The sequence below is a fragment of the Phacochoerus africanus genome, chromosome 4 (assembly GCF_016906955.1).
Source record: "Phacochoerus africanus isolate WHEZ1 chromosome 4, ROS_Pafr_v1, whole genome shotgun sequence".
In the NCBI taxonomy this organism is placed as follows: Eukaryota; Metazoa; Chordata; class Mammalia; order Artiodactyla; family Suidae; genus Phacochoerus; species Phacochoerus africanus.
In genome coordinates, this window is record NC_062547.1 from 54,454,196 (window position 1) to 54,466,541 (window position 12,346).

A 12,346-nucleotide genomic window follows, 5' to 3' on the forward strand; every position below is an offset into this window, starting at 1 on the left:
AAGATTTTACTATCTAAATTATTTTTAAAGATATTCATAAATTACCTGAAGATATGGAATAGTAGAATATAATTAAATAAACTATTCTTATAAATACTTCAAAAATTTATAAATGAATAAACTTTCAACAATGTGAACTTTCTTAAAGGCTTACAGTGAAACGAATCTGTATAGAATTTTCTTGAGCAGAGAAATCACCTACATCATAATGTATGCAGTAAAGAATTGAGTCTATTATATCATCTGTGAAAAGAAATCAGATCAAAAGGTATAAAATTTCTGAGTACACTGATTCGAGTACCTATAATTTGAATATTGAGTTCTATCAACCTCAAGTTTCCCTAATAGACTCCTAATTTTAAATAGCTTCCCAGTAAGTCCAGAATTAGATACTATTGCAAATATCACATAAATAGTTAATAAAAACATCCTCAAATTTACCTACCTCACACTGTAGTCTTCCCCAGATCTGATGGTCTGAACTGAAGATCAAATACCTACTGTCCAGAGAAAAATCATACAGAACTGAAGTAGGAATTCCTCAGCAATTTTTAAGTAAGCGTGGGTAACTAAGAGACATTAATCAGAACTTTCAATCTGAGAGCTGGTATTCGGAATGGAAGCAAAGAAAAGAGAAGGAAGTGTATGAAGGCACAAATGGCTATGGATTCAACAACCAAAATGTTACATTAGCTTAGTTAGGGGCCAGTCCCAATCAATGTGAGATACTTTCAAACAGACAATAATAGGCAAATAGATTAAGAACCTAGAGATGGTCAAACCTATTTCTTAAATGGCTAATAAAGATGGAATGAGGAAAGTTGGCACCAGCTACATTATGTAGGCTGGCACAAGAAAAAAACCAAGCAGTTTAAATAAGAGAGCTTGAATTATCAGGGTAGACCAGTACTCTCATTTGGAAGAATAATTAACATCAGAATATCAGTCCCTGGGGCACTTTATACCTAATCTACTGTTACACAGTTTATGAAAGTGTGAAAAGTTCATTAACCTTTTTTTTAATTCATAAAATTGTAATCTTTAAATTTTCAAACAAATTTCAGTTATTAAGTGGTCCTTAGATAAATCAGGCTGTGGGATTCTGCACTTAATTACCTTAAAAGAAAAAAAAAAACTTTTTTCATGGCATTATTGTGGACCATTCTTCACTTTTTACATTTCAAATCCTTATGCATTCCTCTTTACCACAGTTAAGGAGAAAATTCCAGCCCTAAGAAGTACTCTCTTGGTAAAGATGCTACATTTTATACCTATCCTAACTTGTAATTAGTTATAAGGAAACTTTTAGCACTGAAAAACATTCAAAATACATAAGTGAAACATCTAAAAACAATAAGAAAACAAAATTTTTGAGTTACTTAAAATATAAAGCTCCCTTTCCACTCTTCTCTAATATTCTCACAAGTGCCTACACTCTACCCTTGGGGGAAAAAATATCTTTGACCAAGGGGCTGTGTTGTATGTTCTCTCTCTGCATTATCTATTGACTTTTTATTATGCAATTCATATTTTATGCTCCGTGCTTTTTAGATAAATAAAGGTTGGAATTTAGATTTTCTGAGCCTGAAGTCCATGTAATATAAGGAGCCTTACTCATGATTACATAGTATAGTGCAGGGAGACTTACTCAATGTTCTGTAATAAGCTGTTGAGGGGAAAGAATGGATATATATATATGGATATATGTATATGTACAACTGATCCACTTTGCTGTAACAACATTGTAAGTCAACTATATCCCAATAAAATTTTAAAAAGAAAAAGCTAATAAATGCCCCAACCAACATAATATTGCCATCTAATTGTTTGACACATGACTTTAATAACCATTTTTCCAACAATTTCTGGCTGCATATTCTGTGATTACACTTTTTGTTTTGTTTTGTTTTTCAGGGCAGCACCAGTGGCATATGGAGGTTCCCAGGCTAGGGGTCCAATCAGAGCTGTAGCTAATGGGCACAGCCACAGCCACAGCAATGCAGATCTAAGCCATGTCTGTGACCTACACCACAGCTGAGGACAAAGCTGGATCCTTAACCCCCTGAGGGAAGTCAGGGATCAAACCTGTGTCCTCATGGATGCTAGTCAGATTCGTTAAGTGCTGAGCTGTGACAGGAACTTTTATGATTGCACTTTATAAGACAATTGTGTTTTCTAGAAAGAAAAGATAAAGATAATTAAATTATTCTAGTATGGTTGGCTGAGGTGTTTTTTTTAATTAATTTTGATACTTTATAAAATTTCTGTATCTTCTACATTTTCAGAATTGTGGTCCAATTTGAGATAACTGCTATTAAATTACTTTCATATATAACCTGTCTTCACCTGAGCTTGTCAGAAATTTAATCTTATAAAATAAAAACTGAGTTATAATGTTTCTCTTGAAGAATGTAATCCAGGGAACCAAAGGGAGAGAGGGAAGTGAGGGTTAAAGCAAGAAAAAGAGAGAGCCAGTGTTAAAATGATCTGTTGTGTTGGTGGTCACCATGACCATCTGGAAATTCCCTCTAAGAGATCCTGGAGAAGTCAGGTCAGATGCATCTTAGTATTTTTTTAAATCAACATTCTCATCTTGTGCATTGGTTCTTTACTCTGTTGATAGCATCATTTGATACCCATATGTTTAAAAATATGATTTAGTCCTACTTAGCTATTTTTTCTTTTTTCTCCCCATGATATTGGTTTCACTTCCAGAAATCCTTGCCAACACAAACCTCTAAATTAAGTGAACAAAGTAGTGTTATAGCTGAGTAATATTCCATTGTATATGTGTACCACATCTTCTTTATCTATCCCTCTGTCAATGGATATTTAGGTTGCTTCCATGTCTTGGCTATTAAAAATAGTGCTACAATAAACACTGGGGTTTATGTATCTTTTCAAATTGTAATTTTCTATATAAAGTGGAATATTACCCATAAAAAGAATGAAATAATGTCATCTGTAGCAACATGGTTGGACTTAGAGATTATCATACTAAGGGAAGTTAGACTGTGAAAGACAAATATCATATGAGATCATTTATATGAGAAATATTAAAAAAAGCTACAAAGAACTTATTTGCAGAGCAAAAACAGACTCACAGACTTCTTTGAAAAAAATGTATGGTTACCTAAGAGGATAGGTAGAGGGTTTGTGATTGACATACGCACACTGAGGTATACGGAATGATTGGCCAATGAGAACCTCCTGTATAGAACAGAGAACTCTACCCTGTGTTCTGGGATAACCTATGTGGGAAAAGAATCTGAAAGTGAATGAATGTGTACACATGTATAATGGAATTACTTTGTTGTACAGCATAAATTATCACAAGATAATAAATCAACTATATTTCAATAAAACTTTAAAAGTGAAACCAAACAGGATTTCACGTTGTGGCTCAGTGGTTAACAAATCTGGCTAGGAACCATGAGGTTTTGGGTTCAATCCCTGGCCTTGCTCAGTGGGTTAAGGATCTGGCATTGCCATGAGCTGTGGTGTAGGTCGCAGACGCCGCTCAAATCCTGAGTTGCTGTGGCTCTGGCGTAGGCCAGCAGCTACAGCTCTGATTAGAGCCCTAGCCTGGGAACCTCCATATGCCATGGGAGCAGCCCTAGAAAAGGCAAAAAGACAAAAAAAAAAAGAAAAGAAAGAAAGAAATCAAGCAAAACAAAAACAGTATAATGTGACACACAGTTTTAAATAATATGGAAAAAGAAAAAAACAGAGTAAGGGAGGAAATGAATTATTGAGGATGAAGTAATATTTGCTGCTTTTAAAAATATTATCTGCGGAGTTTCTATTGTGGCTCAGTGGTAATTAACCCAAGGATGAGGGTTAGATCCCTGCCCCACTCAGTGGGTTAATGATTGGGTGTTGCTGTGAGCTGTGGTGTAGGTTGCAGACACTGCTTGGATCTGGTGTTGCTGTGTCTATGACATAGGCTGGCAGCTACAGCTCTGATTTGAGCCCTTGCCTGGGAACCTACATATGCCACAGTTGTGGCCCTCAAAAAATAAATAAATAAATAAAAATATTGACAGCATACACCATTTTAGGGGGGATATTTTAGCAAAGTCTTAAAGATGTAAGGAATATAGCCATCATGAAGATAGTTGGGAAAAGAGAATGGCAGAGAGCAAATCCAGTGGGACAATCCTAAGGTAAGATTGTGCTTAGCCTGTTCAAGAAAGAACAATACAACCAGGGAGCTGGATCATGGTAAGTGATGGAGAGAGTAGAAGAATCAGGTATCAAGTGATAATGGAAAAGGGCGTATTGGAGGGGTCCTTGCAGTTCATCACAAGGACTTTAGATTGCACTCCCAGTGAAACAGGAAACTACGGCAGAGTTTTAACCGAGAAGTGACATGATATGATTTGCCATCACATTAGCAGCTGCCTTGGAAATAGCCCTTAGGAGACTAAGAAAACTGGAGCTTATTTCAGAAGTGGCTAGAGACTAGATGTTTTCTGAAAATAGAACTAAAAAATTTGTTCACTAATTGGATGTGGGAATCGAGAAAAGGAAAAGTTTCAGTGATACTCCAAAGAGGTTGCATAGGGAAACTAGGAAGATTAGCTGCCATCAGCGTGCCTAGGAAAGTCTACATCTATTCAGTGTGATGAATGGCATAGTTGAAAACACAGTAGACACCCAAGCGGTCATATCGAGTAAGCAATTGAATGGGTAGGTCTGGAGTTCAGGAAAGAGATCTGAACTGGATTCATCATTCCATGGATATTATATAAATAAACCAAGAACCTAGATGAGAGTATCAGAAAATAGATATAGAAAAGATAAGAGGGATCTATAACTGAACTGGAGGCACTCCAATATTACAAAATAAGCTGGAATATATAAACCCAGGAAAAAAAATTAGAATGAAAAGTAGACAATGAATGAGTGAGGTAAGAATAAAACCATCTCTATCTGGTGTACTTGAAGCCAAACTAAACAGAAACAAACACCAACAAAACACCCACATCTTAACTGATGGCCAAATGCTATGGAAGGGTCAAATACAACGAAACCTGAGAATTAATCATTGAATGTACCCACAAGAAGGTCACTGAAGTGATCAGGTGTGAATCCTGAATAGAGAGCTCATGTGAAAGAATGGGGGAACTGGAATTCTGGTGGTCTGGTGGTCTATTGGTGAAAGAGTCTGAGTTTTCAGATCTGTGGCTCGAATCCAAAACCAGTCCAAAAAATAAGAAATTGGAGGTCAGAAATTGCTGACATCAAGAAGAGAGAGAAAACTTTTGAAGAGTGTGATTTCAAAAGGGACAAAGGCATCACAGCCTATTAGAGAAAATGAAAAATGCATTAATTCATTTTGCAGGAAAATTTGTTCATGTGGAAAATGAAAAATATGTTTCCTATACTATACAAATCTGTTCTAGGTGGTTAAAGAGGAAAATGTGAATATAAGAGAATATCTTCAGGACTTTAGTGTTATAAATGAATTATACAATAAACAGAAAGCACTAACCTTAACAAAATATTGATAATTTTATTTATATAAAACAGATTTTAAATACAAGGCTGTGTCACAAATGCACATTGTATAATGAACTAAAATAAAAATAAATAACATTTATTTTTTACATTCTTGTGCATCTTTAAAATATGTAGAAATTTAATAGAAAATGAGTAAACACCAAGGCGTTTCACAGAAGAGGAATTCTAAGTGACTGAAAAAACATTGAAAATTTACTCAACCTTATTAGAAATCCAAAAACAGATATTAAAATCATATTGGGTGGTATTCTATACCCAAGTCATATGCAAATAATAAGAGCTTATTTAATACCAAATTTTGGTCAAATGCAGACTGCACTGATAGAGGGAGTACAAATTGATATAGCTTTTTTGAAATACAGATTGTAATATATTTCAAGGTGAGAAAACTTTGTTTTCCATCATTTTTACTATTAAGAACACACCCTGTTTTTCTTTGATTTTTGTACAAGGACACAGGTACAGAAATGTAAACAGCAAAATCATTCCCTATAGTCAAAAATTGTAAACAAAACATATACCTAATAATCATAGAATATATATATATATATAAACTGGGATATAGTTGTTCAATGGAATGCCAAAGATTAAGGAAAAAATAATAAACTGTATCTATACCAAAAAAGTAATTACTATCACAGATGTAATATGCAGCAGAGGAAACAAATGCCAAAGCAATATTTTCAGTGTAGCACTATTTTTTAAGTTCAAAAATAGGCACTAATGAGCTGTGCTTTAGGGATGTATATATATAAGTGATATTGCTATGAAGATTAAAACAAAAAGGAAAACTAGTTGGCCATTAGATAGCCAGATCATATTCAATCTACTCAGACCAAAGCAAAGAATTAGTCCGTGTGTATTGACACAGTTTAGCCAACCATCACAGTCTTCTGGAATGATGCTAAGCACAGGAAGGCAGAAATTCAGAAGTTCCAACCAAATAGCACTGTAGATGAATGGCAGATTATGTGAGATTTAAAAAATAAATATTTTAGTTGATTTTTAGTGTTCTGTCAATTTCTGCTGTATAGCAAAGTGAAGGGAAAAGTGTCAAAAAACTTATGAGTTTACAATTGATGGAATTTAGAAATGTTTACATGTATCTGTTTAAATCAATCTTTATAGACAGTTTTAGTTTAGGCAGCTTCATGAGATGATAAAAATTTTCATCCAAAATTTGGCTCTAGTAAGCAGCGTCTGCACAACAATAGCAATCCATTTGTTAAGAATGTGTTGAAAGAAGCAATATATAAACAGGTAACTAAAAACAACGAGGAAATAGATAGCAGAAATAATGGAAGTGAGGCAACTATTAAAGATTTTTCAATTTTATTTTCCCTATTTTATTACATTTAGTCTTGCTTTTGGTGAGGAAGTATTTCAGCTCCTATCCAGAATCAAACATTTCAAATGGGCTGTGTCCTTTTTCTGATAGTCTAGTATTAGAAGGATTATTTTCTTAGTTATTAGTGGCCACAAACCTGTATTCAAAGCTTTTGAGAGACTGCAGTGCACCAGAGAGACTAGTTATTATAATAAGATAAAAATCCCAGTGTCTGGGGTACACCTTGGATCCATGGTCCCAAAGATTGAAGTCAATCAAAAATCAAATAATTTCAATAAAGACCTCACCAAAGTGGTAATTATCTCTTAGAAAAAGGACAAGAACAATGACTTAAAACACATGAACCTGAAGTTACGGTATGTGAATACCACAGATAGTAAAAAAAAAAAAAAAAAAAAAAAAAAAGAGGGCATGACCTGTGAATACCACGCAGAAGTACAGCAAAATCTGTAAGAACATCTGGCCAGTAGCTGGGAGTAGTGTTAGTGTCTTAAATGTTGATCACATCCTTCAGTTAAGCAGAGTAATAGGATTTGTTTAAAAAAAGAGAGAGAGAGAGACAACAAATGATATCACTTATGCTAAGCTTGATTTCACCAGTTTAATACCTAACTTGATTACAGTCTCAGCCTTTCCCAGGAATGGGATTTTAAACTTATCAATCTGGAATCATTTGGTCAACACTAGTGAGGTAAGCTGCCTGAGAGAGCTACAGGCCCCTAAAGGAATGTGACCTCACCATAAACTACCTACTCTTACTTGCTATAATTCTCGCTTCAACTCTTGCCTATAAAAGTCTTTAATTTTGCGCACCTTTTCTGAGCTCCTTTCTATCAGCTAAATGATATTGTATGCTGCTTGATTCATGAATCACTGAATAAAACCAATAAGATATTTAAAATTTGCAGTTATTTTTTGTTATTTAACTGTAGACTGAGTACTCAAGTAAAGGAGGATAGAGGAAAGGAGTAGGCATTACATGACTCTACAGTCTTTTGTTTTAGGTACTACATCTGTCTGTAATTTTTTTTTCTTTTATTGGCTGTACCCATGACATGTGGAAACTCCCTGGCCAGATTTTGAAACGGCACAATGGCAGCAATCAGGTCTGCTTAGTGATAAAGCTGGATCCTTAACCCACTTCACCACAAGAGAACTACTGTCTTTAATTTTCAAGTAGCGTTTTGCAACAAATATTTCAATGAAGCTATTTTGGAGTTTTAAAGCTTTTTGCTGCAAGCCACATGGGAAGTCCTGAAGTTTTGAAGCTTTTTGGAAGCATCTGTGTGCTAACAAAATTGCTATAACATTATTTTATTTTACTTTATTTTACTTTGGAGTCCTTGGTTTTTAAGCACACATCTTAAATGAAAGATCTTGTCTCATCAGAACCTTCCTTATAATGGCCTTGTACTTTTTGATTTTCTTTCACAAGATATCATCATTTGCTGTAGATACCCACAGCTTCTGGAACCACAGTTCTTAGACATAAATTAACAGGTGTGCTGGAAAGTGGCATGCTCAGGTCTTTGGAACTTGAGGATCCCAATTCCTTAGTTAAGACTGGGGTCTCTGGGCACCAAACTCAAACTAATACCTAAACAGGATATACCATTGGGTTGAGGATTTTGTGATATTTTATAGTATACATCATTGCACAGGAATTTTCTTGAGGTGGCAATGACCTTGTGTCAATTTAACCCATTCCATTACCAACGTATCATAACAAAGAGTCTAAGTAATAGGTGGACCCATTCTAACAAACTTACCTCATGTGTACATTTAATAAATGAGCAGAAACCAAAGGGAGATTACTGTAAATTGACCAGTCAGTAGGCCTATGCATACATACCCTTAGCAATTTCCAGTGTGGAAATGTGGACTAAGGAATGGTCTGATTCTGCAGACTACAAAAAATGGGACTTTGACTGGGATTCCAATCAAATTCCATACTGCAGACTGAAATACCAGCAAACCCTGATGTGAAGTCTGAGGACAGAACCAAGGCCTGAGAATTCCAATTAAATGGGAAAGTGCAGACTGAACTGAGGGTTAGGGGCTTGGATTCTATGCAGAAGTTTCAGTCAGCTCAAGTTGACCTTCCCTGGACTGAAAAGCCATTTAAATCAGTAGCTTGACACAGAGATTAGCTCTCAAAATCAGGAGGAACTTAAAGTTCAAACTGTGGCACAGTGGGTTAAGAACTTGATTGCAGTGGCTGAGGTCACTGCAGAGGTGTGTGTTCAATCCCCAGCCCAGGTGCTGTGGGTTAATGATTGAGAATTGCTGCAGTTGTGGCGTAGGTAGCAGCTGCTGCTTAGATTCAATCCCTGGCCAGGAAACTTCCACAGGCCTTGGATGAGGCCATAAAACAAACAAAAAAACCAAAAGGAACTTCCCCATGATCCTCAGAAATAGAAAAAATTGTATTTGACCATTTTTTTTTCAAAGTAAAGAGTGTATCATGTATCCACATAAGAAAATAGAAAACTATCAGAACCCCAGAAAACTTTCTATGCACCCTTTCAGCTACTAAGCTTCCTAAAGAATAGGTTTGTCTTGCTGAGTCTGTACTTTATATAAACACGCTCTTTTTTGACTAGCTTCAACATTGTTTTTGGAATTACTCCAGTGCTGCTAGTAGTATTAGAACATCTATTCTTATTGTATTGATTATTTCAGGATTTATTTTTTCATTTCACCACAAGTGAATTTTGGGGTAGCTTCTGATTTTTTTAATCACATGGCTTTTGGTGAAGCTTGTGCATACATGTCTGTTAGAAATTCACTCGTGTAGGGCACAAGTTATGGGTATGTTCAGTTTTAACAGTTGCTTTTACATACAATGTGGTGGAATTTACATTGTTTGCTTGGTTTTTTGCTTGTGTTTTCCTTTCATTGTCTTTCTACTATTGTAATGTAAACTTACTGAGTACAAGGTGCTCTATTTTTCTCATAGTTATGAAGAATGAATGAATGAGGAAGCCATATCTGAAAACCTACAATCTAAGGCAATAATTTTAAAACATACCTTAAAGAAGTCCCTTATATCCCTGACCCTCACTGTTCTCATCAGTAAATTGGTCCTCATAATGATTGCTTTATTTATGATGAGGTTGCTAGGGACAGGTATTTAAATTGCTAAGTTTTAGACAGATTGGCCAATATGATTATGATCTTGAAAATGAACACCTGACATAATCAAATAGGACATTGAACATGATTTGCCATATCTTTTCGGTCTTCAAGTCCTGGATCCATGTGGGTAAAGGATATAAACTATGAGCTAACTTCTATCACCTGGCTAATTTATGCTTAACCTAGATGATTTTGTGACATATTTGAAAATTATTTTAGTATTCTCCCAACTCACACCCCTGTATATTTCTCCAACATCTTCGAAATGCTTTCAGACACCAGTCCTGTCATGGTGTTTTCTCTGGGCAATATCCTTTGCTCTCATCCATCAATTTTAACTTATCTGAAAAATATTTTTTACCAATGTGTTAATAAAAACAAAATTATGCACTATGTTTCTACATAAAATTTAAAAATCACCTAGCGATTGTCATGAGAATAATAACTTTTCAAGAAAAATACATTCAGTGACTTTCCTATCACCTGACAAATTGGAACATATAGCTAGCTATTCAACTGCCTTCCTAAACTGCTGGATCAGAGTATTTCTCTAAAAAATAGAAAAAATAATTTTCTTAGCCTTAAACAGTGAACTAGAGTTATACAGCAGTATCATACACCCTCATATAAATCCTCCTGCACTCCTTAACACAGTTCATGCCATTTAAAATGACATGCAATTTATTTTACCTCTCCAAAAGGCAAACTAGCAGAGCAATATATTTTAATTTGTGTCTGGAAATCACTGAGCATTTATTTTGAATACATGTGAATGGGACAGGAGAAATTGAAGATATTAAAAAAGGAAAGAAGAGATACAGGAAAGGATACCAAGAGGACACACTTTTTATAAATAATAGTTTCCTGCTCAGTTAAACCTGCCCTCCAGTTTAATCTTTCATTGAGAGCATGGCCACACTGACAACAGAGGCTTCCAATGACCATCTGCATGGTAAAGAGCTAAGTGTTAAAATGTATCCCCTGACACCCTTTGTTTACCCTTGAACCTGCCCAGTGCCCTCTTCATAGCTCCAGTCACATCCTTGTTCCTCAAACTGTAGATGAGTGGGTTAAGCATGGGTGTGAGGATGGTGTAGAACACAGAGAAAACTTTGTCTTGCTCTGGCCTGTGGTAAGAGTGTGGCAGCATGTAGGTGTACATGGCAGCCCCATAGAACAGGGTCACCACTGTCATGTGAGATGAGCAGGTGGCAAATGCTTTCTTCCTCCCCTCCACTGAGCTCATGCGGTGGACGGTGGTCAGGATTTGGGCATAGGAAGCAATCACCACTGAGAAAGGAATCAGAAGCATCAAAACACAGCACACATACATCACTGTCTCATAGAGACCTGTGTCTGCACAAGCCAATTTCAGGACTGCAGGTGCCTCACAGAAGAAATGGTTAATCTCCCGGGAACTGCAAAAGGGGAAACTCATGGTGATAGGGGTCAGAAGGAATCCATCCAAAGAGCCCCCAAACCAGGAACCTGCTATAATCATCCAACAAACACGGCGGCTCATGAGGATAGGATAGCGGAGGGGGTTACAGATGGCCACGTAGCGATCGTAGGCCATGAGGCCCAGGAGGAAGAACTCAGCTCCCACAAGGGTGAGATAGAGGAAGTGCTGAGCTGTGCACCCCACAAAGGAAATGGTCCTTTGATCCAGAAGAAAATCCATCAGCATTTTGGGCACAATGGTAGAGATGTACATCATGTCAATGAAGGAGAGGTGGCTGAGTAGGAAGTACATGGGGGTGTGGAGGCGTGAGTCTGTGCGGATCAAGAATATCATGACTCCGTTGGCTATCAACGCGGTAAAAAAGATGGTAGAGATGATGGCAAAAAGAAGGCCTGATATGTCCTTTCTGTTGAACAACCCCATGAAGGTAAAATCCATGGAAGATATGTTGTACCCTTCCATTGATCCCATGATACCACGTCTGTGACCTAGAATCTTCCAAAAAAAAAAATGATTTCTGCAGGGAATTAGGATAGCATACAGATTGATGGTTAGGAAGTAAATTTCTAAAAGTTGGTAGAAAACATTTAAAAAATGTTTTTGTATTACTTTGCTACTGATACTTAGCAACTGATTTATCCTGGTATGTTTTTTAGGTAAAATTGATAATTTAAAAACAAGAAGTCTTTAAAATCATTGGACAAGATGATGTCAGCAGATGATATTGTACTACAGTGATACATGTTAACAACACTTAAGGGTGAACATCACACTATAAAGTTGTTAAATATACTCTTGTCTAGTGTGTGTGCATCTGTGTGTGTGTGTGTGCAAACATACTGCTTTGGATTCTTTTTTTTTTTCTTTTGTCT

General features: G+C 36.1%; 1 protein-coding gene across 1 annotated transcript; it reads right to left on the minus strand.

Moving 5' to 3' along the window:
* Nucleotides 1–10,889: 10,889 nt before the first annotated feature.
* On the minus strand, nt 10,890–12,065 carry LOC125124165 (olfactory receptor 2T1). Its single transcript, XM_047774315.1, has one exon. The coding sequence runs from the start codon at nt 11,943–11,945 to the stop codon at nt 10,980–10,982; it is 966 nt and encodes a 321-aa protein (XP_047630271.1). The 5' UTR covers nt 11,946–12,065; the 3' UTR covers nt 10,890–10,979.
* Between the last annotated feature and the right edge of the window lie 281 nt (nt 12,066–12,346).

Excerpts from the sequence above, each read along its gene's own strand:
- LOC125124165 (XM_047774315.1), bottom strand. The coding sequence starts at position 11,945 with ATGGGATCAATGGAAGGGTACAACATATCTTCCATGGATTTTACCTTC.